Source organism: Paroedura picta, chromosome 1 (genome assembly GCF_049243985.1).
Source record: "Paroedura picta isolate Pp20150507F chromosome 1, Ppicta_v3.0, whole genome shotgun sequence".
In the NCBI taxonomy this organism is placed as follows: domain Eukaryota; kingdom Metazoa; phylum Chordata; class Lepidosauria; order Squamata; family Gekkonidae; genus Paroedura; species Paroedura picta.
Window position 1 is genome coordinate 45820530 of NC_135369.1, and position 27125 is coordinate 45847654.

Here is a 27125-nt window from a genome sequence, read left to right on the forward strand (position 1 = left end):
TTATGAGGCATTGCCGGGAGACGCGTTGCGCTCAGTGTGAGGCGAGGCGCCGAGCGGTCTGGAAGCAAGAGGAGAGAGACCGACGGCGCGCCACTCCCGCCTTTTGTGCCCACCAGGCTGTATCTGTCTTGAGCGTTAGCTGCAGTTACCGCCGCCAGGCTCGGCACAAGCCACTATGGTTAGCATTTGGGGAGGGGGGGGATTGGGGCTGCTGATGCTTCTCGAGTATCTGGAAGGGTGGTGAATTAGGCGGATTTGTCTTTTATGTTGCTAGCGAGGGCTGGGAGGAGAGCGCCCGGCTGCAGGAGGTGACTCGAGAGCGGCGGGGGGGGGGGGAGAGATTGCGTGGGAGGTTCGGGGTTTCGCGCGCGCGTCAGGTTTCTGTGGCAGAATTCAAACTGGCGCTAACGGTTGAGCTCGTCGATCTGCTGTTGTCCCGTTTCCCTCTCCCCTCCCGCCCGCGGGAGAGATGGCAACGGTTTTCTCGTCGGGAGCCTTGAGAAGGCCGTTGGGGTTGTGTATGGGGGCCAGTGTTGCTATGGCAACTGAGTTGCCGCCGCCCCTTCCACTGCAGCGTTCGAGTTCTACATGGGAGTTGGCAGAATCTCGAGGGCTCCACTTCCGTGGCGCATAAAGCGATCGGGTGGAAAATTCCTTGTGCCAGGAACTAACAAGATGAAATAGGGAACGGCGGGTGGTGCTCTGGACTGCCGTCAACGAAGCAGTCCCTGCTGTTCAATGTTGATCGGGCGCGTGGAGTTACCGGCTTATGGACGAGTAGGCTGGTCTCAAATGATCAGGAAGGGAGGTGCGGCAGATTTGCCGTGGGAAAGGATCAGCGAGCAAGTCAGAGCCTCAAGCTGCACTTTCGGTGTTCGTGTAAACGGGGAAAGGAGGGGGATGGAGGAAGGAGCGGCAGATGGTGCGGTAGCTGAGCTTGGCATCCCAAAGACTGATGAGAGGGCTTCTAGAATTGAAGGTTGAGATGCTGCTAATATTAATGATGAAGCCATCTGTCATTACTTTGTTCGTCCCTGTAGCATTGTCCTGTAATGTTTAACTTTGATGAATTGCTATAAAGTACTTTTAATGGATTGTAATGCTGGGAGAGGGGGAAATGGCTCCACAGGAGGTACACCTGCCCAACAAGGAATACTATGGAGTTGATATGGTCAGAAGGTAATACTTTTAAGGTTCTACCAAGTTGATGTCAGGATGTTCTACAATAAAGGTAGTTTATTGGAGACGTATGATAATTGTAGGGGTATTTTAAAACTTTGGTAGTATAATGCAGAGTCACTGCAGCTCTTTCACTAGAGTTGAATGTTCTAGTAGTAACAAGGATAGAGCAGTTTCCCAATTGGGGAAAATTCTCTTTAGTGTTGTAACACGTCCTGCATCTAACAGTTCTTGAAAGGAAAATCTTTTCATCCATGTTTAGGAAGGAACATCTTGAAATGAGATCCTCAAGACATGGTGAGGAAATATTGGAGCTAGGCAAGAACAGGACACCTGATAGCTCTTCTAATCTGAGTTTGGTTGTAAAACTATGATCCAGAGTTGTACTGCCTGTGAAGGAGATGACTGCAACTTTAGCAATTAGGGCATCATGGTTGATTTCCAAAATGAGTTTGCTTAATGCTTCATTTACTCAAATGGTCTTGAATAGATCTTTCATGTAATGATGTCTGTGGAGAACAAGCTTTCATTGGCCCTGAAAATAGAAGGTAACAGCATAGGGTCAAGCTAGAAATGCATACTTAATTCTTTTCAGTTCATTAGGCATCAACAGCAAAGGCTAGTTAAGTGATATACCAAGAAAAAGCCTTCCTTCACAGTATGCCTGTTTCCAGGGGGATTTCCTCTTTCACATTATTTTGACTGAGAGCATACAGGTAATGAGTGCTTGTTGCTGAGCTCGCCTTCTGTCCCAGGGGTCTATTTGCTGAAATACACCTTTTATTATATTTATATATATGCAGTTGTTTCAGTAGTCCTTGGATCTCCTTATCGCAGATGATCCTCAGCTTGTCTTATATAGGCCTCTAGTCTTGGAGCGATCTTGAGACCTGTGCCACTGAGCAGAATCACATAACTCTTACCAGGAAAGTTAGAAGTCCTTGATGTTGGCAGAATAGCTATAGAATACCATCCAGCAGAGCTAGTCTTTAAGGCCAGCTCTGGTTCTTTTTCAGAGGCTAAAGTTAATGCTGCTGACAGATACATACAGCATAAAGTGCATGCAAGAGTTTATGAACTTTAATAGTAAGACCTAAGTGGTTCTTTTATACTTTGGCTGTGAAATCAAACTTTTAATATAGCTGTTTAGAGCAGTTGGAATATTGGCTATTTTAGCAAAGTTTCAGTTGAGGAACCAAGTACTGTTTATTGCTGTCATACATGAGAGAGCAAGAGCAGTCTAAGGTTTCTAGAAATGGAGACCATTTTTAATATTTATTACTTTTCCTTGAATATGCTTGTTTTCTGTGTGCCATTTTTACGCTGTATATGCTTGGATGGATATCCTGTTTTTTATTCAGGTGGGAGGGTAGCCATGCAGCAGCAGGACTGTTTGAATCTAGTTATTTAAAGTATAAGATTTTTGTGCAAGCATACTTCAGATACAGTGATACTGTTATCTGAAGAGTGCTTGCAGATGAAAGTTTATACCAGGGGTAGTCAAACTGCAGCCCTCCAGATGTCCATGGACTACAATTCTCATGAGCTCGTTGCCAGCGTTCGCTGGCTTCCATGGACATCTGGAAGGTCGCAGTTTGATTACCCCTGGTTTATACATAGTATAAAACTGTTGGTCTTAAAAGTGCCATTGGATTTCAACTTTTGGTTTTTAAAAATTGTTTCATCTTGGATTATGCATGGGGTGGCAAAACTGGCTCTTCAGAGGTACATAGACATCTGAAGAGCCACATTTTGCCAACCTTTGCACTATGCCATATAACATCTCTTCCATCCATACAGGTTCTGTATAATGTTTTAGAGCCACATTTATCAAAATGATGCCTTTTATATAAATTTTGTTTTGTTGGCCCCTTCATAACTCATTATCCTATGTTTCCATGAACAGTGCCTTGACAAATTTCCTTTAGCTTTAGACATCAGTCCAGAAATTTTAGGAGCAAGATGAGTCTTTAGGATTTTGTATGTTTTCCAAATATACTTTGTGCAAAACCGTATCCCAAGCTCTTCAGTTACTGATATTTTTGTTAAATTATGACAAAAGTGTTGTAGTTACAAATAAATATTGAGTAACTTTGTAATCATCACAATAAAAAGCTAATCTCCAACCCTAAATCTAAATTCTTCCCAATTATAATTGCATTATTGTTTTGAAAAGCACCATTTAATTGAATATTGGTGCCAGTATAGAAAACTGCTAGTTAAGAAATGAATTTCACCTATCACCATGTAATTGTGTATCATCAAACATGGAGTGTGGAAGATGTGCAAGGAGCAGCTTTGGTGACATTGCTGGTAACCATGTTGCTACAACCTTACAATGACAATCCCACTGGGTAACTAATTGGGATTCTTACAGCTCACTGTGCATTGTTTAAAAAAAATAAGAACATGATACATGTGTATTTTGAGTCACCCAGCAAAAAAAGGAATCTGATGTGCAATAAGAAATAAGCTTTGCACCTATTGAAGAAGGCCAAGAGACACTACAGTGAATTTTTTAGGCACCATGGTGATCTGGTGTTTCAATTTATCAAGCCCAGTCATATTCAGAATTTGGCCTTCACTATAGTGCAACTGGGTTAGCATCACCCCTTACTAAGACCTACAGACTTGCTCAGTGGTATGTTTGTATATTGGTAGTATATGAACATGGCAATATACTTTTTCATTTTCATCATTATGACTCAGAATGGCTTAGTTTGAGCATAGTGAGCTTTGGGGCATGGTAAGAGTGCCTGTGAGTAATCATATGCAGAATATGGATTAACCAGTGAGTAATTTGTAACTCACTGAGTTCTACAGGAGAAAATTATAAAACCTTATTAAAAGTGTCATGTAAATGGTACATGAGGGAAAAGAGACCCATTTGCTCAAACTCCCCCCCTCCCAGAAGCCCTGCTTATCAGTTTTCTTCTGCTTGTCAAGTGAGGAATGAACCACCTGCCATGCTTCATATAACCATTGAATACTTCTATTCCTGCTTCTTCAAGTCTCAGCATATTCTAGTTGGAAAAAGTCTTGAATGGAAGAGGGACAGCAACTGCAGTGCTTAGGGAGACTACTCTAAGTGGTAGTTGTTGTCTTGCAGTTCTACCCAGTAACTGCCCTTAATAGACTCCATTAGTGGAAATAACCTGCAAGTTCACAGATAACTGGATACCTGAAGTGTCATCTGGCATTTTCCATGCACAATCTTCCCTACTGAGTGGTCAAGGGATGTCTTCTGCAAGGGTACTCACTTGAAACCATGACAGCACTACCCAGAGATGGGAATTAAGGGAGAAAGGATGAGGTTATAAATTTATTTTGTCCTCCAAGGAAACTCCAAGTTTTCTATAATCTCCATAGCAGGAGATAGTGCCCAGGTCACAAGTGCCAAGCAGGAGGGAAGGAGATTTATTTTTATTTATTATTAGATTAGATTTGTATGACCACCACTCTTGGAGAACCAGCTTGCAGCAGTTTACAATATTTCACATACAAATCAATACATTAAAAACATTAAAATTCCCCATTAAACCCCTCCCCCCAAACACTTACTTACAGCAATGGCGATACAATTATTAACCTACTGTTTCCCACACAGGCTCACTGGATGGTCAAAAAAATTAAAAGGAAGGCAGATGAATAATTGGGCATAGGATGGATCGAACTGGGAATCCAGGCCAGTCTAATACTGGCCTCTGTCCCTAGGGGAGAGGGCCCCCCGATGTATATCATAGATAAATTGCATTCAATGTGGTAGGTGGTTATTAAGGTGATCTCCTAATCATTTTGTCTCTTGTCCATAAGATCATTTCCTGTCTTGATTCCACATTTAAGATGAGTATCTTGCTCCAAAATTTCCCCAAAACCTGCTGTACTACAGCTTCTGTGAATTACCTTGATTTTTATGGTGGCCCATTAGCAAATTGCTTCCCTTTGCAGTTTACCAATTCTGATGCACTCTACCAACCATATGGTGGTTTATCCAGGTGGTTGTCTGATCATCTTGGCAGCAAAACCATGGTGACAGTGAAATACCTGGCAGGCCAGAGTACGTGGCTGGTGGACTGTACTTATGTGATGGGTTGCAAACTGCTTGTCTGTTCTAAGGTATTTACAGGGAAATATTGTCTCACAGACCTGTATGTTTAAGTAATATTTTGTCCATCTTTAATTAGCGGTGAATTGCTTGAATAAAACTTGGTTGGGGGGGCTGATCATGTTCTTCTCATTTTGCTATATAGGCTTAATTTGGTATTGAAACTTTAACAGTTCGTCATTGTGTTGGATTTTGAGAATTCTTTGAGGTTACCTGTTAAATTGAAGAATACGAAATTTCCGCTGTCAATTCCATATTTGTGGCAGACTGAAAGACAAGGTTTCATTTCTAAGTGAGGCAGACTGGGAATATTGGTAGCAATAAATTTATCCTGTTGACTTGGACAACTTGTGACCTAAATTTAAGTGAGTGTGCTCAGCCATATATTGTTGCCTGCTGGGTGCTGCTTAACCTCCCTGGCTTCTAGTTCCTAGCAAATGTCTTATTAGTATCCTGACTGTCCACCGTAGGCAGTTGATCTGAGTTTGACTTTGAGTCACAAGTTGTTGAAGCTTGCTTTAGAAACTGTATTTTACTAAAGATGACTCAAGACCTAGCTGAAGGTCTGCTTATGTAATATGAAGTGTCTACTGGAAAAGAATATTAGGACAGTTTGTGGATAGTGTCACATGCATGTAACAAATCTAGTTGTCCTGATAGAGCTGTTTGGTCGTGTAATTGATTAAGGCCATTGTGCCCTGTAATTGCATGTTTGGATGTAAGGTCTGTTTCAACCACTGAAGTCAAAGGGAATTACTTGACATTGAAGTATATCAAGCAGGAGAGTAACGGTCTATTGTTTATGAGCTTTGAACTGGGTAGTCCAGGCAAGCCTGATCTCATCAAATCTCAGAAGCTTTTCAGGGTCGACCCTGACTGGTCTTTGAATGGAAGACCTCCAAGGAATACCAGAGTTATCATGCAAAGGCAGGCAATGGCAAGCCGTCTCTGAACATCTCTTACCTTAAAAACCCTACAGGGACATCATAAGTCAGCTGTGCCTTGGCATCACTTTCCATCTTTGATGTGTCTGAATCTCAACTTGTGAAGGATGCTATTATTGCTAGGTTGTTTGTTTTTTTAGGCCCCTCACTTTTCTTTGTTGCTTCTTTCTTATATTTTGAGCTGAAGCATTTTATATACAGAAATTAACTTTTCAGAGTATCCAAGTTTTTTTTTCCTTTAGTAAGGAGTGATTTAGAGATGTATGGGTTCCAAAACCAAATATTAGGAAGTTAATTTTCATGTTGCCTTTGGCAACTTACTAATCATTTTTTATTTTATTTTTCAAAAATTTAAATCCCACCATTCTCCCTAGTGAGGGCCCAAAGTAGCTTACATCATTGTGTTTAGTAAAATGTATATGCCCTATTTATAGTTGCATGAAGGTATCCAGTGGGGCATGTTAATTTTAATCCTGCTTTTCTCCCCAGTGGGGACCTCTGGCCCAACAGTTCTGGAAGTATGGGCTGGTGTGTCATCAGTACACTGATGATACCCAGCTCTATCTCCTTATGGATGGCCACCCGAATCTCCCCCCCTCCCCCCGGAGCCATTCACCAGATGCTTGGAAGCTGTGACTGGATGGCTTGAACAGAATCGCCTGAGACTCAGCCCCTCCAAGACAGAGGTCCTGTGGCTGGGTAGAACGGGATCGGATCAGGCAGCACGTTTACTCCTCCTGGCAGGGATGCAATTATCCACCGTGTCGCAACTCAGGAATTTGGGGGTGACCCAAATGCCTCACTAACTATGGAGGCACAGTTCAAGAAGGTATCTAGCCAGGCATTTTTCCATCTCTGCCAGGCTTGGCTACTAGCGCCCTACCTGTCACCAGAACACCTAGCCACGGTGAAGCCTGGCCTTCATCCTGACCTGGAAATTGCAGCTTGTGCAGAATGTGGCTGCTAAGGTCCTTACTGAAATACCTTGGATGGCCCATATTCAGCCAGTGCTGAAGCAGCTGCGTTGTTGTGGCTCGGATCAAGTTCAAGGTCTTGGTGTTGACTTTTAAGGCCCTTTGTGGTCTGGGACCCGTGTACTTGAGGGACCACCTTTTGCTCTATGTCCTAGGCAGGGCTTTGCACTCAGCAGATGCCAACCTACTGACTATTCCTGGCCCTAGGGAGACTTGCCTAGCCTCGACCAGGGCCGGGGTCTTTTCGGTCCTGGTCCCTACCTGGTGGATTGAGCTCCCAGAGGAGCTTTCTGCTTTCCGGAGGGCCTGCAAAACGGAGTTCTTCCACTAGGTCAATGGTCAGGGCCAGTGCTAGAGCCAATGTTATGGGTCCCCTCCTGGTTGGAGCAATTTACATCTGCTCTGAACATCTGGTAACCTGTTGTCTGAAGCTATGTAAAGGATATGATTTTTGCCATCCTGAATTTTGTAATATGGGGGGTTTTAATGGGGATTTAATGGGTTTTATCTGTTTTATTGTATGCTAAATTTTTAAAAAATTTTATGTAACTCACCGTGAGCTGGTTCCCTGCATATTGTAATTAACTGAGATGTATTCTGGGACAGTGAATGTCAAAACTTTTCCAGTCCAGTCCTTGCTGACTATTCAATCCTCTGCAGTGAAAGTACATGACAGAGTAATAAGATTTCAGTTACATGGCAGGAAAATGGAGACAAGAGCTGAGTTCTCATTAGTGTAAATACTAAAATGGGGTAGCACAGAAATCAGGATGGGGAAATACTATAACTCATCTGAAGATTCTGACCCATGGGCTAAAAATCACTATTTTAGGCACCTACAATTGCCATTCAGGCCCATGTTAGGCCCATTCACCTAAATCTGGCTGAAGAGTTCCCACTGCTCTTCTGTGATTTCCAAAATTCATAATAGGTTACAAGTTTGTCTGCCTTTATTATTATATATATATACTGCCCTCCCTGAAGGCTCAGGGCAGTTTACATAGAACTTAGAAACTATACAAGAAATAATCCTTACATATAAATAACTGTCGTTAATATTACTAACTGATAATTATAACAGTCTGAGGAAGAGTACTTGCACTCGAAAGCTCATACCTTGAATAAATCTTTGTTGGTCTTAAAGGTGCCACTGGACTCTGATTTTGTTTAATTATAACAGTAGTAACTGTACAACATTTCAAACAGTATAATAGTACAAACAGAACGCATTGATGGATTTCTGGGAGGGAGGGAGCAGGGGCCCTGCAGATGTTGTTGGTTATGGCTGGTCTCAACCAAATGCCTGGTGGAAGGGCTCCCTTTTGCAGGCCCTGCAGAACTGTTTGAGCTCTGTCCAGGCTCTGATCTCTTCTATAATGTGTCACCTGAAGGAACAGCTAATATCATAGAATTCTTAGAACTTTCATCACTGAAAACAGTTGTTAAAGCATGTTCTGTAACCATTATGGATCTTTAATAAGTCTGCAAGACTTGCTGATTCCATACTAAATGAAATGTGATAAAATGAAAGATTTGAAAGAATATTAGTTTGTTCAGAGTGGTTTAAGTAATTACTCTGAATGTTTCAATGTTTCTATACATACTTGGCTTCTGAGGCTCAAAACAGTTCAATCTGAACATTTCATGCTTGGGCATATCAATTTAAATTGTCTGTCTGACTGATAACTAGTCTGTATGTTTCTCTGTCCTTAAATGAACGCATCCACCCCAATATGATAGCTAAGTTCCAAATGAGGTAATTAGCAGGATGTAGTTCTGCTGCACCCAGTTGAGTGCCTCACTTTGGGACATGAATGCACGCTTTAACTGAGGTACAATGGAATAGGACTCATTTGGCTAGAATTTTGTGATATTTTTGGAAACTTAAGTACTAAAACTTTGTTCACCGTGGTCTTTTTTGCATACTATTTCATGGAATTATAGAACACTCACTGGTCATGTTGCCGTACATTTTTCTGCGTAACATACATCATGAATCAATAGTCTATGGCATAACAGTGATGCATTTCTAAGGTAGTATATTATGTGCACTGTATAATATATGTAATTCCATGCAGAATGCAGATAAAAGTTCTTCATACTTGGGCCGGTGAGGAGGTATCAGCGATCCCTGGAAATTTGTTTGCGCGAAATACCCTAAGAACTAAAGTATTGAAATACACACACGTGCATACCAACAGAAGTGATTAGAAATGAAAAAACCTGTTGACATCATATGAAATCAGTCAGCAATATGTATTCAATGGGGCGAATATAAAAAGTGGCTATTGGAGCGTGGAGAGTTGAAGATGCGAGGGCCAGCTAGGGAGATGAGATTTCCCCTCCCACATAAGGCTTTGTGATTACTGCTCTTCTTAGGCTCTAATTTCCATTATTCACTAGTTGAAATACAGTTATTGCATGATTCAAAGGTTTTCACTTGAAAAGGAGCAAGATAAAAGTCTTGAAGCAGTGTTGTCCCACTTGCATTATCTGGTGGATTTAAATTGGCTTGTGTTGGGATCTTGTGAAGCTTTGAGCACTGGACTCAATAGAGGGCATTGTGTAGTTAGCATTTTATCGGGCAAACTTGGTTATACTTCCTCGTGAAGCAGGGGTAATCCTATTGACTTGTACTACAGCCTACTCAGTAAAATAGCTTGTGCTATTGCCTTAAGCAAGTTCATACAGCATTATGGTAGAATGGTTTAAGCTTTATGTTCCGACTAGTATTAAAGCCCATTTCAAAAATGGGCTTTGAAAGGGGCGGCAGGCAGGAGGGTGTGAGAGGTGGCCGCGGCTCCCTTTGACCTGCTAAAGGGAGTGGAAAGCCCCCCCTCACCAGCGGCCACAGGGCTTTGTGGCCTGCAGCAAAGCTCCAAACTCTCTCCCCCCCCCCCCAGGTCTCTCTCAGTAGGAGCATACCTGCAGGCTGCAAAGGCCTGTTGCTGCCTTTCTCCTCATGGGCGACAATGGAGGCCGCAGCCACAAGGCTTCTAGCAGGCAAGGGGAGAGGGTGGGAGCTGGAGGGGGGGAGGGCTGATCAGGATGGACTTGGACGGACAGGGCCCTGGACAGTCTCCTCCCAGGAGGCTGTTTCCCAAATGTATAAGGGAGCGAAATAGCGTTAAGGATTGTTTAAGGTTTGATGGTAGCTTCCAGGGACTCTAATTTGACATGATGTTCAGCTCTTTTAGTCCAGTACTTTAATGACATATTTTGCAGCATACAATTTACAATAACTGATCTCTTGAAACGACTCAGATTTCTGCTATTTATTGGTTTATATTACAAAATTTCTACCTCACCTTTCTCCATTCATGATACATTATTAGACCTTTTCTGAATAACCTTTAACATAAAACCACGTAAACCATTTTACTGCTATAATTTCATTCATTTATTTATTGAACATGGTGCTAGTATAATATTCATTTGAATGAACTACATAGTTTAAGAAGCTCCAGTGCACTTGTCAAGGCATGTAAGGCAACAGCTGTTCCTTAGAAGCAAGTAAGAGAAGATCAGCATGGCCCTCTTAAATGTTTGGGCACAGGGTTCTCCATTGCACAGAAGCTGATTTTGCAGCAGAGCTTTCAAGGAAAACAGTGTATTTACAAGTCTCAAGAGGATTAAAAGATGTTGGGAAGTTGCATTTTTTCCAGAAAGTAGCTAATTTGAAAATAACAGCTTGTTCCCCACTGAATTTAAATGCCTGTCAAAACCTCAGATTTCTAGCATTCTCTGTCTCGTACTTGTTTCCAGCGGTTCCCTTTAACCTCAAAGATTATAAGCCTGAGGGCAGGGCTGGTTTTATGTATATTGAAGACAATAGTTATGGATAATCTTGAATCAATTGGAATGAGTTACTCTTGATACTTATTGCCAAATTAACTAATGTAACTTTTTAAATATTTTGCAGGCTGATCAACTGACAGAGGAACAGATTGCAGGTAAATTTATAGACGTATGCAAGATCAACTTGTTTAGTTTATGTGATTGCATTATTGACGTAACCAGTAATAAGAAGATTTTTGGCTCCTACTTATTTTCCATTTTATTTCCGTAATAGATTGTCCAATATTGTTTTAATAGTTGCTTTTTATTGTATACTTACTAAGCATTTATACTATAATGCTTGTTTGTATGTTTGTATGTAATGTATTAGACGTCCTAAAACAATGAAAATATAAGACTTTTTTCTTATGCATCATCTTGATGTAGTCAACTAGTTCAGAAATCTAGAGCCAAATTAAGTCTTCAAGGATGGTGAAAAAAAGCAATCTTGCTATTGTCACCATTAGCCAAATATAACATGTAAAAGGATATTTTTTTGTATTAAAGTTGCATTTATAACATTAATTTTTCATGGGCTCATAATGAGCAGGAACAGTTGCTGGCTTAATTTTGATTCTAGTTGCCATATTGGTTGTGCTCAACCAACAATTACATAGTATCAAGTAAATGACTTCTTTGCTAGCATTCTTTAAAGAACAAACTTATTGAGATCTGTTACAATGAATGTTGGATTTTTATGGTATTTGCTGAATATATGAAGGCTTTAGGTTTCACTATATTGGCTACATTGGTACTCCTAATATATAGTTAGCTGTGGCCTGGAGAGTGTTCAGTGTTCTTAAACTGGGTATTCTTTGTTAGGTCTTGTAGTGATTGATGTATCAGTGAAAAGAGCTCAATCCTTAAGGGCCTGCAATTTCTAAAGAGAAGCACAATACATCATGAAGTCAAGTCTTTAGATTAATCCAATGGCAAATGATTTAACATTTTCTACTCTACCAGTGGAAAGATGTTATTTATAATGCATAATGTTGTGATCCATATAAGGTATAAGAATGTAATATTAGGAATAGTGACAGTGAGGATCTTCCCAGCAAAAAAATGCTTTATGTTAATACTAATCTCATTCGGTGCTAATGTGTTATTTTATCTAAGTGCGATAGCACAGTAAACACTTATGCACAAAAAGGGGCCTTCCAGTAAACTTGGGGAGTGAATATTATTTGTTATGGAATCACTGAAGTTGCCTGAGAGGGGCATTGTAATACTTGGGGATGTGAGTAACACAATTCTGGCCCAGCTTCTGTCCTTTTAAGCTCAAGGTGAATTCCAGCATAGTTTATATCAGCCTTCTCTTAAGCTTTTTATCGTTGAGTAATCCTTGAAATGTTCTTCAGTTTTCAAGAAACCCTGGAAGTTATGTCAACAGGCTACACCTCCCTGCCACACCCCTAGAAGTCACATGACACCCGAAGTGACATCACCCAGACACTCCCACTGGATATGACATATTCTATCACCCCATGCCCCCCAGTGCCAAAAATGGCTCACAAAGTTAATTAAAATAGCATTGGTCATTGGCCACTGAATATAGAAGAAAGCATGATTTCAAGGACAATGCTAGAATTTGTTTTCCCTGAGATGTAAAGGTAAAGGTAAAGGTATCCCCTGTGCAAGCACCGAGTCATGTCTGACCCTTGGGGTGACGCCCTCTAGCGTTTTCATGGCAGACTCAATACGGGGTGGTTTGCCATTGCCTTCCCCAGTCATGACCGTTTACCCCCCAGCAAGCTGGGTACTCATTTTACCGACCTCGGAAGGATGGAAGGCTGAGTCAACCTTGAGCCGGCTGCTGGGATTGAACTCCCAGCCTTATGGGCAAAGCTTTCAGACGGCTGCCTTACCACACTGCGCCACAAGAGGCTCCCCTGAGATGTAATAGGAGCCAATTGTGGTGTAATGGTTAAGAGTGATAGACTAGTATTTGGAAGACCTAGGTTCATGACCTACTTGTGTCATGGAAATTTAATGGGTAACCTTGGTCCAGTTATACCCTCTTAGCCTAACCTACCTCCCAGAATTTTTGTGAGGATAAAATGGAAGAGAGAAGAAAACATTAGCCATTTGGGGGGGGGGGGCACTAGGAAGAAAGGGTATAAATGAATTAGATAAATAAATTATGGGTTTAATCCAAGATTCCCACTGGGCAATTTGAATGTATTAATTCCCTTCCTTAAAGAAACTAGAAGTAGTGCTGGTAGATAGAAAAAATTAAAGCACTGAATGAAGTCTGTCTTTATAGTTCTCTACTTTCTCCCTACTTCCCAATTCTGCAGTTATAGGATATTAATTACAAATAAAGTACACATTAATCCTTGGAAGCAATTAGAAAGTATATTCTGAATACATTAAAGATAATTTAGGACAGCCTTTCTAAACTTTTTTTACCATTGATAAAACCCTTCTTCAGGCTTTGAGAAATCCCAGAAGTGTTGCAATCCTCCAGAATATAGTTGGGAAGCATAGCTGTGTACATGACCACCCAGGGCCCCTCCCTTTCCCACAGCCTCCAGGCCTACCGGGTCAACATAAGTGTATATGGTCATATCCTTATCCATGGTTCCTTATATATTTGTGAAACAGCCTGGGGGGTGGGATGTGTCTGGTTGTCCAAGTTGGAATAGGGCCTGATTGGCCCTGCCCCTGCAGCTCCTGCCCTCCCATCCCTGGACTCGCCTCTTTGCTCTCAGACACGCCTCAGTGCCTGGAGCCAGCAGCAGATAAGGGGAAAGGGCCCTGGGCAAAGGGTCATCGTGGAGGGCTTGCTGACGAGGGCCTCCCGGCCTGCTAAGGAGCTCTGTCCTGGGCCTGCTAAGGAGCTGGCCAGCCCCCGGCTAGCCCCACTTGATCCAGCTGGTGCGCTGCGGCCCAAAGCTTCCTTAAGCTGCCTGACGGCGGGCCAGGGGAGGGGGCCCTTTCAAGGCTCATTCTGAGGAATGGGCTTTGAAGCTAGTAAAAATTAATAAACTCCCATCGATTTGAGAAATGCTTCCAGGGTTATCAAGAAACCCCAGGGTTTCATGAAACCTGGCTAAGAATGCCTGATTCAGGGAAACTTCATTTTTTAAAATTTATTTTTGGTGGAAGGAAAACATGGACAAGTAGGAGTTTTCTAAAGACTATATTCTGTCTTAATTCTGTTGTATGATATTCAAAATATAAGATCTCAGGCAAGAATAGCTGACTGAGAGCCGGCTTCGTGTAGTAGTTAGGAGTGCCAACCAAATCTGGTGAGCCAGGTTTGATACCCTGTTCCGTCACATGTAGCCAGCTGGGTGACCTTGAGCTCACCACAGTACTGATAAAGCGGTTCTTACCAAGCATTAATTTCAGGGCTCTCTCAGACTCACCTACCTCATAGGTTGTCTGTTCTGGAGAGAGGAAAGGGAAAGGCGATTGTAAGCTGTTTTGAGACTCCCATCTGGTAGAGAAAAATGGAATGTAAGAATCAACTCTTCTCTCCCCCCCTCCTTGCACATTCTGCAAAGGGACTCCTTGCAGGTTCCAGGACTGACCCTGCTCTAAGGTCTATATAGTAATGATGCTGTGTTCACAGAAGGGTAATTTTTAGAGGAAGGAAGTGTAAATATTTTAGTGAGGAATGGTGCAAAGCCCTTGGGAAACACTAATGAAGTACTGCATGAACATATGTCATGGAAGAAGCTTTCATGTGAACAGTAATATACTTACAATATGTATATAAAGGTGGGATGCTGCAAAATCCTAAACCAAACTAAAAAAAACTATTATGTTAGGTTAGGTCTTGAGCAGTGGTTCTAAACCTTCCTAATGCTGTTGACCCCCTTTGGGTTGCCAAGGGCGCCGCCACTGCAGCACGAGTGGCACAGTGGCGGTGACCCAAAGGGGATCGTGGCATTAGGAAGGTTCCATCTTGGGGGATGGAGAGGAAATTAGTAGGGAAAACTTTTTGTGCTGGAGGAAGGAAACAGGAAAGGGGGACAGTCATTTGGAGAGGCTACTCACATTCTGGGGGCCAAGGAGGGAAAACGGGTGTCCTCAGGCAAATAACACCCCCTCAGCTCTCATAGGTCAGATGAGGGACTCTACAGGGGTGTCTATGGGTCGCCAGGCCTGGCCTTGAGCTCTTTCCTCCAACGGCGGTGGCTGGCCCCTCCCACCACCATCCCTCACCTCCATGATGCAGTTTGCAGCCTTCGCCATCTTGTGAATGAGACACAGAAAGAGAGAGCCTCTCGCCCAACAACCCCCAAGCTCATTCGGCGGAGGGAGGGGACCTGGGAGCACTTAGGGTGGTGGCACAGTGACTAAAAGGGGGAGGGGGAGGACGGGCTGAGAAAAGCCTGCCTTTGTGTTTTCATTGACGGTTCAGCCGGTTGGCCATGAGCCATGGTCCATAGCCATTGGCCCAGGATCAATAGGCAAGCTGGGATGGGGGAGGGTCTCCTTGTGGCATGCGCTGACAACTTTTCAGTGCTTGGGAAATACAATGAGAAGGGCGGGGACATTGATCAGAGCTTGGCGATCAATCAATTTGGGGGCAGCGGCTTCGGTGACCACTGGGAAAAGGTTGATTTACCCCCTGAGGATTCATGACCCCCAGGTTGAGAACCGCTGGTCTAGAGCCTGCCAAACCAGGGGGATCTGCTAGAATAGAAATACTTTGTGTTAGAAAATATAGTTGCCGTGTAAGAATTCTAGAGGTAATCAAGTGGGTAGTTACCTTTGGATCTATATTTCACTTGTAGGGAAATATTGTGGTGAATAGGGAAAAAACCTATATTTCACTTGTAGGGAAATATTGTGGAGAATAGGGAAAAAACACATTGTGGTGATGCTGTGTGTCAAAACTTTTGAGTCACATTGAACATATTTGTGACTGTTCTTGCTAAAACCTGAGAAGAAATATTAGATGAAAACAATATGCAGCAGTCATTTTCTCCTTGACCAAAAACTTTTTGCCTTTTCTCCATTAAGGCAGTCAAAAGAAGATTCCAAAGGGTAGCTGGGTTAGTTGCAACAAAAAGCAATATTGTGGCACTTTGACTTAGGATTTATTGTGACATAAAGTTATACATGTTAAAGATCATTTAGATGTACAAAATGTTCTTGGTTACCAGTTTTGTGCATCTGTATACAAAGTACACTAGAAAATGAGTACAGAAGAATTATTAGTGTGTAATAAAACATTCATTACTATATCAATTGGTTCAATGTCTGCCATGTTAAAGTACAACATTTCTACATATGACTTGCAACAGCCAACTGAACAGATGGTTAGAATAAGTATTCCCAAGTGGTTTGATTTTGGAGGAAGAATTTCTCAAATACAGGCTAAAACAATGAAGGGAACAATTAAAGTCAAGTCATGACATTTATACTCTTGCGTAGATAAACATACATATTGTACTCTAGGTAAGATAGATAGATAGATAGATAGATAGATAGATAGATAGATAGATAGATAGATAGATAGATAGATAGATATTCTTTAAATATTTTTTAAATGAAGTATCGGTAGAAATGAAAATGTTAGCAATGAATTTTGACCAGGTGGTGGCTTGAAAACTGGAGAGCTGGCATGAATTTTCATACATTTTAAGACTATTTGTGGTAGTTTGTGAAGACCAGAAAACAATGGTTTAATGACTCAGCCATTTAAATCAGGGGTAGTCAGCCTGTGGTCCTCCAGATGTTCATGGGCTACAATTCCCATGAGCCCCTGCCAGCAAATGCTGGCAGGGGGTCATGGGAATTGTAGTCCATGAACATCTGGAGGACCACAGGTTGACTACCCCTGATTTAAACCATGCTTTCTGGTTTTCACAAAAAAACAACAGCTGAATGGCAGGTAGTAGAAAGCAGGGGTCACGAACCTCCAGGTCTATATTGTTTTGTTGTTTGGCCATGAACTGCAGGTATGCAGTTCATGTCTATCCCTACAGCTGAACTTTAATTAGAAAGTAACCAATATAAAATATAATTTGTAGATTCCTCTGAAGCTTCCTATAGATTTATCAGTCTAGCTTCTGTCCCTGTAAACTGAATGTTGAAACAAGAAAAGAATGAGAAATAAGAGCAAACCTTATCAAAGAACTTCTGTAAGGGAAATCTTGCAATACTGATCTCTGAAGTCGAATTATCACCAGACTTGCAGATTAGTGTTGTATCCTACTACCCTGCTTGTATCCTACTACCCTGCTTGTATCCTACTACCCTGCTTCTATGGGTATAAAGTATACCCTGACACAAGAGGCTGCTCCTCCAATGAAACACGCTACCTTTCCTAAGAATGTGAGGGTATGACTCATAATGATATATGAACAGTATTTGTTTTATGGTTGTGCAAGAAAAAATAAGTTTCCCCTAGATTTGTGCATATTTGCGCACCCCAAAAATGGTATTTCCCCATATTCTGACATTCCAATAGTAGTATGGTGCTCAAATTTAGTAAATATTTGGGAATCCTAAATTTCTTTAAGTCCATTATACCATGTGGGGACCATTAAAGTCAAAGGCAAAACTATTTTAGGGTATATTCAGTGGGGGGGGCAGATTTTTAGTTAGAGACACCAAATTAGCAGTGTAGCTGCTGGAGAGCCTCTCAAAATAACCCCCAAGTTTCAAAAAGATTGGATAAGTGGGGTCCAGTTCTATGGGCAAACAAAAAAGGTGCCCCCATCCTCCATTGTTTCCATTGGTGAAAAAAATAGTAAGATAGTAATAGCCCAGCAGAATTTCTGCATTACAAAGTAAAGTGTGTGTGTGGGAGTGCAAGGCTAGCAGCAGAATCGGTGTCAAAGCCCAAGAATGCTAAGTTCACATCTGAAAATTTCTAAGGGGGGATTTCTTCAAGGACAGCAGAATCCAGTGCCATTGCAGCAAAGCCATCTTGACAGGACTGATGTCAAGCACAGAAATCACAATCCAAGGGGGAAGTGGGTTGCAAGAACAGCAGAACCAGTGCAGTAGTGCCCAGCAGCACAACTCAGTGCCAGTTTAGCAGCAGTGCAAGCCCAACAGAACCAAGCAGTGTCACACTAGACTATCCCAACAGGAAACTTTTAAGAAGCAAGTCTGGTAGAAGTCCAGCAGAACACTCAAAAGTGCAGAGTGGGTCAGCAGTTTTGCTCACCCACCTGAACCAAGGCCAGCCCAATACATAGAAGCCCAGTAATATTTTTTTCCAAAACCAAGGGCAAATCCAGAGAAATCTTATATACAAAAAATTGTTATTTTGACTTGGATTAGCTGGTGACTTGGTGAGTGAGCTTGAGCACACCACTTTCAACATCACCCCGTGCTGCATTTCTATCAGGGTTCTGTGGAGTTATTTTGGTTCAAATAGATTCAAAATGGCATTTGGGGAGACTAGTAGGGCATTTCTTTGCCAATCCAATGGGTTAAGGGTCCTGCTAATTTTTGTAGTCTCATTTTAATTTGGAAAGAGTGTTTCACCCTAACTTCCCAGCACAGACTGAGAAAGGGTGCAAAGACAAGTATGTGCTTACTTCAGTCACCCTCAAAGTCCAGAGCCAGGTAGCCAAACTGTGGCCTGCAATGTACTCCCTCACCTGACCAGCTGCCATGTCCTGCCTCATGCCTTTCACTCCCTGGGGACCAGCGTATCCACCAGTTGAGTGCCATCTTGTGGGTCTTGTTGTGGTAGCTGTGTGTGTGAGGATGTCTAGCAGGAAAGGTGGGGGAATGAACAGCAGCAGAGCTGTTTTTTGCACTCCTCTTCCTCAGCTTGCCCCCCCCCCATGTGCCCCTTTTGGCCTACATGCACCCAACTTGTCAGGAGACAAGTCTCCGTGACATTGTCTCCGTGAATGACCTTGTTAGCATGCTTGGCCATCTTGCTCGTAGATGTATTGGTTGCACATGGTCATCAACATGTAGACTTTCTACTCTGTGAGAGCCTGACAGTGGGCCTCAAGTCCATCTTGCAACCTTTTCACCAGTGTATGCGCTGCTGGAGCCAGGTTTACCTCTCCTATAGCTGGCTCCAGAAAGGAGGCAGAACCTTCATGAACCATTTGGATCCTGGGGACTTTTTGTGTCAGGCAAGAGCATCTCTGTAAGCATGGCACAAGTGGAGTTCCAGTGAGTGCTCACATCACCAATTAGGCAATGCACCAGCATGCCTGTCACTGTTTGCTTCTCACACAGCTAATGGGCATCCTTTACAGCAGGGGTGTCTACCCCCGGTCCGCAGCCCGGTACCGGGTCGCGAAGGCCTTGGTACCGGGCCGCCGGCAGCCGCGCCTGCCTCTCCCCCCCCCCCCCGCAGCGAGAAGCTTGCCAGGCCTCGAGCGAAGCGGCTGCCAAAGTGGCCGCTTTGCTCGCGGCCCGGCTAGCTTCTTGCTGTGAGTAGGGGGAAGAGGCAGATGCGGCCTCCGGCATGCCAGTGGACAGAAACGCGCATGCACGGAGCTGCATCGCATGTACTGATCTGCCACGCATGCGCGTTAGTGCCCCCTGTTGCCAAAAACGTGCATGCATGGCTACTCTGCGCACGCGCATTAGCGCTACCTGCTGGCGAAAATGCACATGCACTGCGCCCGGGCCAGCAGCTCTCCCCCACCCTCAGAGGCAGTCCTCAACCGGAAAAAGGTTGGAGACCGTTGCTTTACAGTACAAGAGAAGGGACCCATGATGACAGTATTTTTGGAGGATATGTCTGAACTCACAGGTCTCAGAGTCCAAACTGCGTTTCTCTGCAGAACCTAACCCCAAAGCATCCTTAACAACCATGAGGAGAAGGTGGGTCACACAGTAAATGTGCCTGAGGCCCCTGATGAAAGTGGAGTGCAGCATGATCCTACTCAGCATGGTGTAAGTAGGGGGCATGTAACCATGGATAGGCATTCTGGAGTGACGTGAAAAGAAGCATCTTCTATCATGGAGAAGAGGTGGAGAAGAGGTGGCTGTCTACAGAAACTATTGGGGCAACGAGGCGAGTGGCCCTCTTACTTGCCTGCTCTTCCCTCTGCCTCCAGAAATCCTAGTGCCAACATCACCAAGTATCTCTCAGGGATGCTTGGCATGCCTTCACTGTAGTGGATTGTTCAGGGACAACAGTAGAAGTGGACACAGGATGACTCACCTCTTGTCTGGTTGGTGATGGCTGGTTCAGCACCCTAGTAGCAGTCTTCCTCTCCCCTGAATGATTACAGTCTCTCCCTTGACTAGACTGGGCAGTGCAAAGCAGGAATTCTGTCACCTGAAAGTGCTTCCAGATTTTGATGGTGTAGAGGTGCATGTACTGACCAGCAGCTGCAAACATGTCTGGATCTGCCTCCTGTAAGGAGTACAGGGCAGATGCACTTTGTCTTGTTGGGGACAGGAAGAGATGCCTGAAGAGAATGGGTAGAGATGATTGCCCCTTGGAGTGCTCCTACATCTTTTCCTTTTGTGCCTCCAGTCTTCCCCCCTGTTCCTCCTCAGAAGACCTGCTGGACTTTGGAAGAATCAGAGCAGGGGTATCTCGCCTCTCCTCTAGCTCCTACAGAAGTCCCTGGGTTGAGTACCAGAGCCAGAACACTCTCATCCCCAAAGCACACCTCAAAAGACAGCTCAGGCATCTCCTGCTGAGCTTCAGCAACAACAGCTGGAGGAAGGGTGGCCTGAGCAGCAGAACTCTGCTCAGTGCCAGCACCTGTGGACATCTCTGTAGGGGATGCCTCAGCAGCAGCCTTATGAAGAAGACCTTATGTGACCCCTTCTTTGCACCATTCCAGCCTGAGCAGTCCTCCCCAGAGGTAGAGGGAAAGCTGCAGTCCTCCCCTTCACCACTCTATTCTTCTCCTTAGACTTGCTCTTAGGACCCTACTGCATTCCCTTCCTGTTGCTCATTACTCTGAGCCAAACTCTTACGTGAAGAGGTATTATGCTCTGAACTACCTCCACTGCAGCCTGAACCTAATAAGAGTCTGACGTCCTCTTTTGAACCCTCTCACCTGAAAACTACATTTTTGTCTTCAAAAAACCCTTAACCTACCCCTACTTCAGTTTTTGTTTTTGATTTGGAGGTTTTTAGTGTTTTAGAATTCTTCTAGAGATGCAATAGCAAATTTTTAAAAACATTAACGACTCTTTATTAAACTTTTGACTAGATTCTGTTAGAACAAGCCTGAGTTCCTTTATCGAGATGCAGAAGTTTCCTCATGAAAATTGAAAAACTAAAGGACAAAGCTTTAGGAAATTGGTCTAAAACCACCTGCCTCCAGTCAAGTTCAGTGTGCATGATGCTTTTTAAAAAGCCAGTCTAGACTGTTATACTAATGTTTTATAGACACACAACTTTATCTCTTTTAATATATTTTTAGCATTGGCCTAGTTAGGGTGAAATGAAAGCCCTATGCTGAAATTTAATTTAAAATGTTTAAAAGTTAAACAGTTCCTAAAAGTGACCCTTATGACTAAAAACTAAATATTGTACTCTAGCCCTTGAAACCAGAAGCATACACTTGGAACAAGGACAGAACAGTGAATCTGTACACATCCCTCCCCCAAAAAAGCAACCTTCTAGAAATGGGGGGGGGGGGTTTACTGGGGGAAAGACATGAAAAAGGATTTAAGGTTAGAAAGGAAGAAGACCCTAAACCAAAGTCCCTGCATGCATGCATAAGTGCTGTTTGTTAATGCATCGCTAGTAGGGTTGGGCTGTGTCAGGAGCGAACAGCTGCTTCAGGTGCCAAAGCACCCAACCCTAATCACTGGCATATGAGATGCAGGCTACACCCAGCTCGGTGTAGTGTTTAGGAGTGCCGATTTATAATCTGGTGAGCTGGGCTTGATTCTGTGCTCCACATGCTGGGTGACCTTGGGCTCGCCGCAGCACTGATAAAGCTGTTCTGACTGAGCCTTAATATCAGGCTCTCTTAGCCTCACTCACCTCACAGGGTGTCTGTTGTGGGGAGAGATAAAGGAAGTTGATTGTAAGCCACTTTGAGACTCAGCAGCATATAAAAAGAAGAATTTTTCTTCTTCATCATGAACTGGCTTACCTGATAGTCATGAGCTTAAATTACATTAGAAGGACAAAAAATCAGATAATAGGTCCATAAGCAGCTGTTGGCTCAAGTTCAAAGGACTTCTATGTCGGAAGCAGTGTATCTTTGCACAAGATGTTAGGGACATTAACTTCTATTCCCTGCTGGAAGCTTCCTGAATATAGTTGTCTGGCCATTGCTGAGGATACAATGTTGGACTAGACTGCCCTCACATTTATTGAGGACTGCTATGTTCTTGGAAGTTGCTTTTTGTACAAATAGGTGGGGAGTTTTGAGCTGAAAATAACTTAATCTTGGCTTTTCCAGTGACAAATGCTAAACAGGGCAGTAGATAGAGGGATATCAAATTGTATTAAAGTCCTATGACTTGATTGTTCATCAGTTTCTTAGTTGTATTCAGTATGCTCAGGGTAGATCAGTGGTTTGTATGATCGAAACAAACAGTTGTGTCTGTATATAGTTGCAAGAGTAATTTGTGCAATCATTTTTAACTTCAGCTGTTTAATCTTTCTGTTCTTTAGAATTCAAAGAAGCTTTTTCGCTATTCGACAAGGATGGAGATGGCACTATAACAACAAAAGAGTTGGGGACGGTGATGAGGTCACTCGGGCAAAATCCAACAGAAGCGGAATTGCAGGACATGATCAATGAAGTAGATGCTGATGGTAAGCTTTAACTAAAGCAGTTCAGTCACTAACACTCAAAGTGGTCTCTATTAACAGCTACTGTTTTACAGGCAACGGGACAATTGACTTTCCGGAGTTTTTGACAATGATGGCAAGAAAAATGAAGGATACAGACAGTGAAGAGGAGATTAGAGAAGCATTCCGTGTATTTGATAAGGTATTCAAACAGTTGTGTCTGTGTTTTTCAGAGGGTCTAAAAACAGTAGGTTGGGTCCATCAAACCATTAATAGCATTTATTTTAATTATTATATCCTACCTTTTCCCTCAATAGTAATAAAGCAGTTTATAGCATTCTTCATTTCATCTGCACAATAACCCTGAGACGTAGGTTAGGCTGAGAAGAGGATCACGTTTATATAATCTGCAGTTTCCTTTTTAACATTGGCATTGGCATTCAGAAGGAGAAAGCTGGGTTTCTTTCTTGAACCACCTTACGTGAAGTAACTTGAGTGGTTTTGTACTAGGGTGCCTATGCCATGTACGAAACTTAATGCAAATGGGTGACCCTTAGATGGCAAAAATATTGTAAACAACTTTGGGTCCTCAGTTGGGAGAGAAGTGATCTAGAAATGAAGATAGCAGAAAGTTACTGGGAAGGAAATGGCTACCGGATGATTTCTGCAAAGCATATGGTATCAAAGTTTGAAAAGACAGCAGGAATATACTGTCTTGGATCCCACCGAAAATTACAGTAGGCAGCAGGATTTCTGTTTGCAGAGCACAGTTTTCTTGCCTTCCCTTCCTTCAGCAACCAGACTACCTCCTGAAATACGTCTTTTGAGATCCTTGAGAACAACTGTTGGAGCAGTTTGTGGTCTGCAAAAAAATGCCTCCTTCCTTCATGTGCCTGAGTCTGCTTAGGATCCAAGTCATTGTCTTGCTTGGAAGATTTATGGAAATATTTCACTTTAACTTCAAATAACTTGAACAAACTGACTGATACAAAGATACCGAAATACATACCTCCTGTAGTTTTAACACAGGTTGTTCACTCTAAAACTTTAAATTTCCAAAGATTTTGTGCAAGTGCAATAAGTAACTTGTTATGATTATTCATTTTGTATAAAGAATATTCTTGTGTCATTCTGTGCTGTAGGTAAGTCCCAGCGCAGCACACAAATGATAATCAGCTTAGAAAAGAATATCTAATGTAACAATCTAATATAGCCAGGTGCTACATAAGACCATGTATTCATAGTCACCAAAAATATTAGATCTGGTTTCAAGTTCTATGTAAGACTTGAGCCCATAACTGCAGATTTTACTGTGCTTGGGAACAGTCTAGTCTTACAAGCTCTCATAGACTCTTGTTTGCGCTACCCACCTACTGCATAATGTTACTGCTGCAAGTTATAGGCTGCTGTGCTAGCTGTTGTACTTGAATGAATCCAAAACACTGAATTCCTTAAGACAAACCCAACATTCAAATGTCAAGGTCCTTACTAAATAATCTTAAAATACTGTGCTACTGATGTATTTAGATCTCATTGATTTCTGAATCTTAGCTTGCATCTGATTTAGAAAGCATTCATAAGAAACATAAATTGTTTTGGTTAAATTTTGCATAGTATTTGCTTTTCAGTTGCCTAATAGCTGAGTAAAACCACATTAAATCTCCCATAGACTAACACAATTATCTGTGTATTTAAGTTGCATAGTGAAGCAATTCATGACTACTAAAATTGTCAAGATTTTTTCCTACGGAGTAGAGTAGGTAATTCAGAAATTGAAGTAATGCACCTGAAGCTTCTGATAAATACAACTGTTGATTTGTCTTTTGCATTTCAGCACATGTAACTGACCATAGTCTTAGTTACACACTTCTAGAAATAGGAGTATAACATCTTGTTCAGATATGAATACAATGAATATATTTACACAGTTAACAAAGTGACTTTAAACATGTGTTCCAGGATGGCAATGGCTATATTAGTGCTGCAGAATTGCGCCATGTGATGACAAATCTTGGAGAGAAGTTAACAGATGAAGAAGTTGATGAGATGATTAGAGAAGCAGATATTGATGGTGATGGTCAAGTAAACTATGAAGGTAAATATAACTATTAATTAACTCTGTGTGTGTATCAATCAATATATCTAGGTGCACACACAGCTCCCTAAACCTACTAGTTGTTGCAGAATTGCACCTGTTTTCATAAGTACAGCAAGACTTTTGGGTTCCCCTCAACTTGGAGAGCCATCTTGGTTAAGAGTGGCAGCTTCTAGTCTAGTGAGCTGGGTTTGATTTCCTGCTCCCCCACATGCAGCCAGCTGGGTGATCTTGTGCTCGTCACAGCAGTGATAGAGATGTTCTGACTGGGCAGTTATATCAGGGTTCTCTCAGCCTCACTTACCTCACAGGATGTCTGTTTTGAGTAGAGGAAAGGGAAGGTGATTGTAAGCCACTTTGAGACAAATGGTAGAGAAAAGCAACATATAAAAAAACAACTCCTCTTCCCCAGATAGTCATCCTTGAAGGTTCAGTTACCTTCCCAGATTAACAGACCATGATTACTGTTTTTCTGTCAGACCTAACTGGTGGTTGGCGTTATAATGTCTGTTGCAGTTCAGTTTGGCCACTTGCACAATTGTTAGCTTGCCAAGCCTTCTAACTCCAGGTCCAGGATATCTAATTGAGCAATAAAATTAATCAAATTGTCTGAAGTCTGAACTCTTGAGTCTATCTGATCTTGGATAGCTAGCGGGTAGATTTTTGGAATTGCTTTAATCTAGGTGCACCTAGAATACTCGGAATGTGATCAGCAATGAACAAGTCTTCTAAATTGTCATTGCTGTTCTTCCTTTTGGTTCACATGGAAGAATAGCTAGAAGAGCAAAAATGTTAGAAAGTAAAAATAAAACACAATCCAATTACCTGTGAATCTGTCATTGAAGGTACAAAATGCTTCAAAACAACTGTAGGCATACATGCAATTTCCATGGTATTGCCAAGAAGGATGATATTGCCAAGACTGCTGGTCCCGATTACTGAATAAGGCAGACTTATGTAGCTCTTAATTAGAATACAATGCAGATTTTCTTGAATAAAACTTACTCTTTTTCTCCCTACAGAGTTTGTACAAATGATGACAGCAAAGTGAAGACACTGTACAGAATGTGTTAAATTTCTTGTACAAATTGTTTATTTGCCTTTTTCTCTGTTTGTAACTTATCTGTAAAAGGTTTCCCCCTACTGTCAAGAGAATATGCATGTATAGTAACAAACTCATTCCTCCATGTTTTCCCCTTTATCTGTCATTCTGATATTTTGGGAAAATGATCAAAGTAACAAATGTTTGCATGTGGCTTACTCTGGATATTTAAGCCCTTCAGCACTTCTACAGCTAGATGGTGTTGGTTAAATGAGGGAACATCTAGGTTATGCCTGTTAAAAATTAGTTATTTTAGGAAACTTAGCATGTTGTTGAAATGTAGTCTTAACTATGTGTGGACTATGGACAGTCAACAATATGGAACTTAAAAGTTTGCACTATTGCAAAACGGGTGTATTATCCAGGTACTCGTATACTATTTTTTTGTACTGCTGGTCCTGTACCAGAGACATTTTCTTCTATGGTTACTATGCTTTTAACTCCTTTGTTCAGCCACTTATTTTCAAAAAATCTGCTTATGGCACAACTTGCCTCAAAACCATTCCAAGTTGTATATTTGTTTTCCAATAAAATATTACAATTAACCCATATTGTTTCCGTGTACTTTGGAATTTGTGCCTGTCTCCTTTTTAAGATGTTATGAATGGCAATTGTAAATTAAATGGGGGGAAGAAATGGTCAGTTGGGACCCATATGCAATTTCATTCCTTTGCAATGATGCCTCTGTGATCCTCAATTTAAGGGAAAGCATTTTGTAGTCAGGTTTAGGCGCACCTAGTTCAACAACAACAAAACGACAAAGTCTTTATTGGCATAACAGAAGGAAAGAAAAAACTGAAATAAAATACAATACAAACATGGTGTGAACCAAGTTTGCAAAACAAAACTATTACAGACAATCAAGTTTGGTTAAAGCATTTGTAGCATTCATCTGTTCCAAGTTGGCAACTCAAATCTGGACTAAGTGCAATCGTGTATCCTAGCAGGGTCCTTCTCATTCAATGTTATCCTAATGCAGACTTTTCCACTTAGATGGATTGTATTGGCCTTGCATAAAGATACTATTCAAGGTGGAAGACAACTCTCAAAGTGAGGGCAGTCTAAGATCCCGTGTATCTGGAGTGGGGCACCCATGCAGGCACAGCCTTTGGGAAACAGGGATCTTATTAAATCTGCCTTTAGTTATATTAAAAGCTTTAGCAAACACAAACAAACTGCTCCAGATCTCAAATTGAATTTCAAGATCCTCCAGTCTAGCGATCCCCAACC

General features: G+C 42.2%; 1 protein-coding gene across 1 annotated transcript; it reads left to right on the forward strand.

The window, feature by feature from the left end:
* CALM2 (calmodulin 2) lies at positions 1 to 26444 on the forward strand. The gene is made up of 6 exons (XM_077336916.1): positions 1 to 178; positions 11125 to 11155; positions 22579 to 22722; positions 22794 to 22900; positions 24658 to 24793; positions 25816 to 26444. Exons 1-6 carry the CDS (start codon positions 176 to 178, stop codon positions 25842 to 25844), a joined length of 450 nt encoding a protein of 149 aa, XP_077193031.1. The 5' UTR covers positions 1 to 175; the 3' UTR covers positions 25845 to 26444.
* The last annotated feature ends 681 nt before the right edge of the window (positions 26445 to 27125 follow it).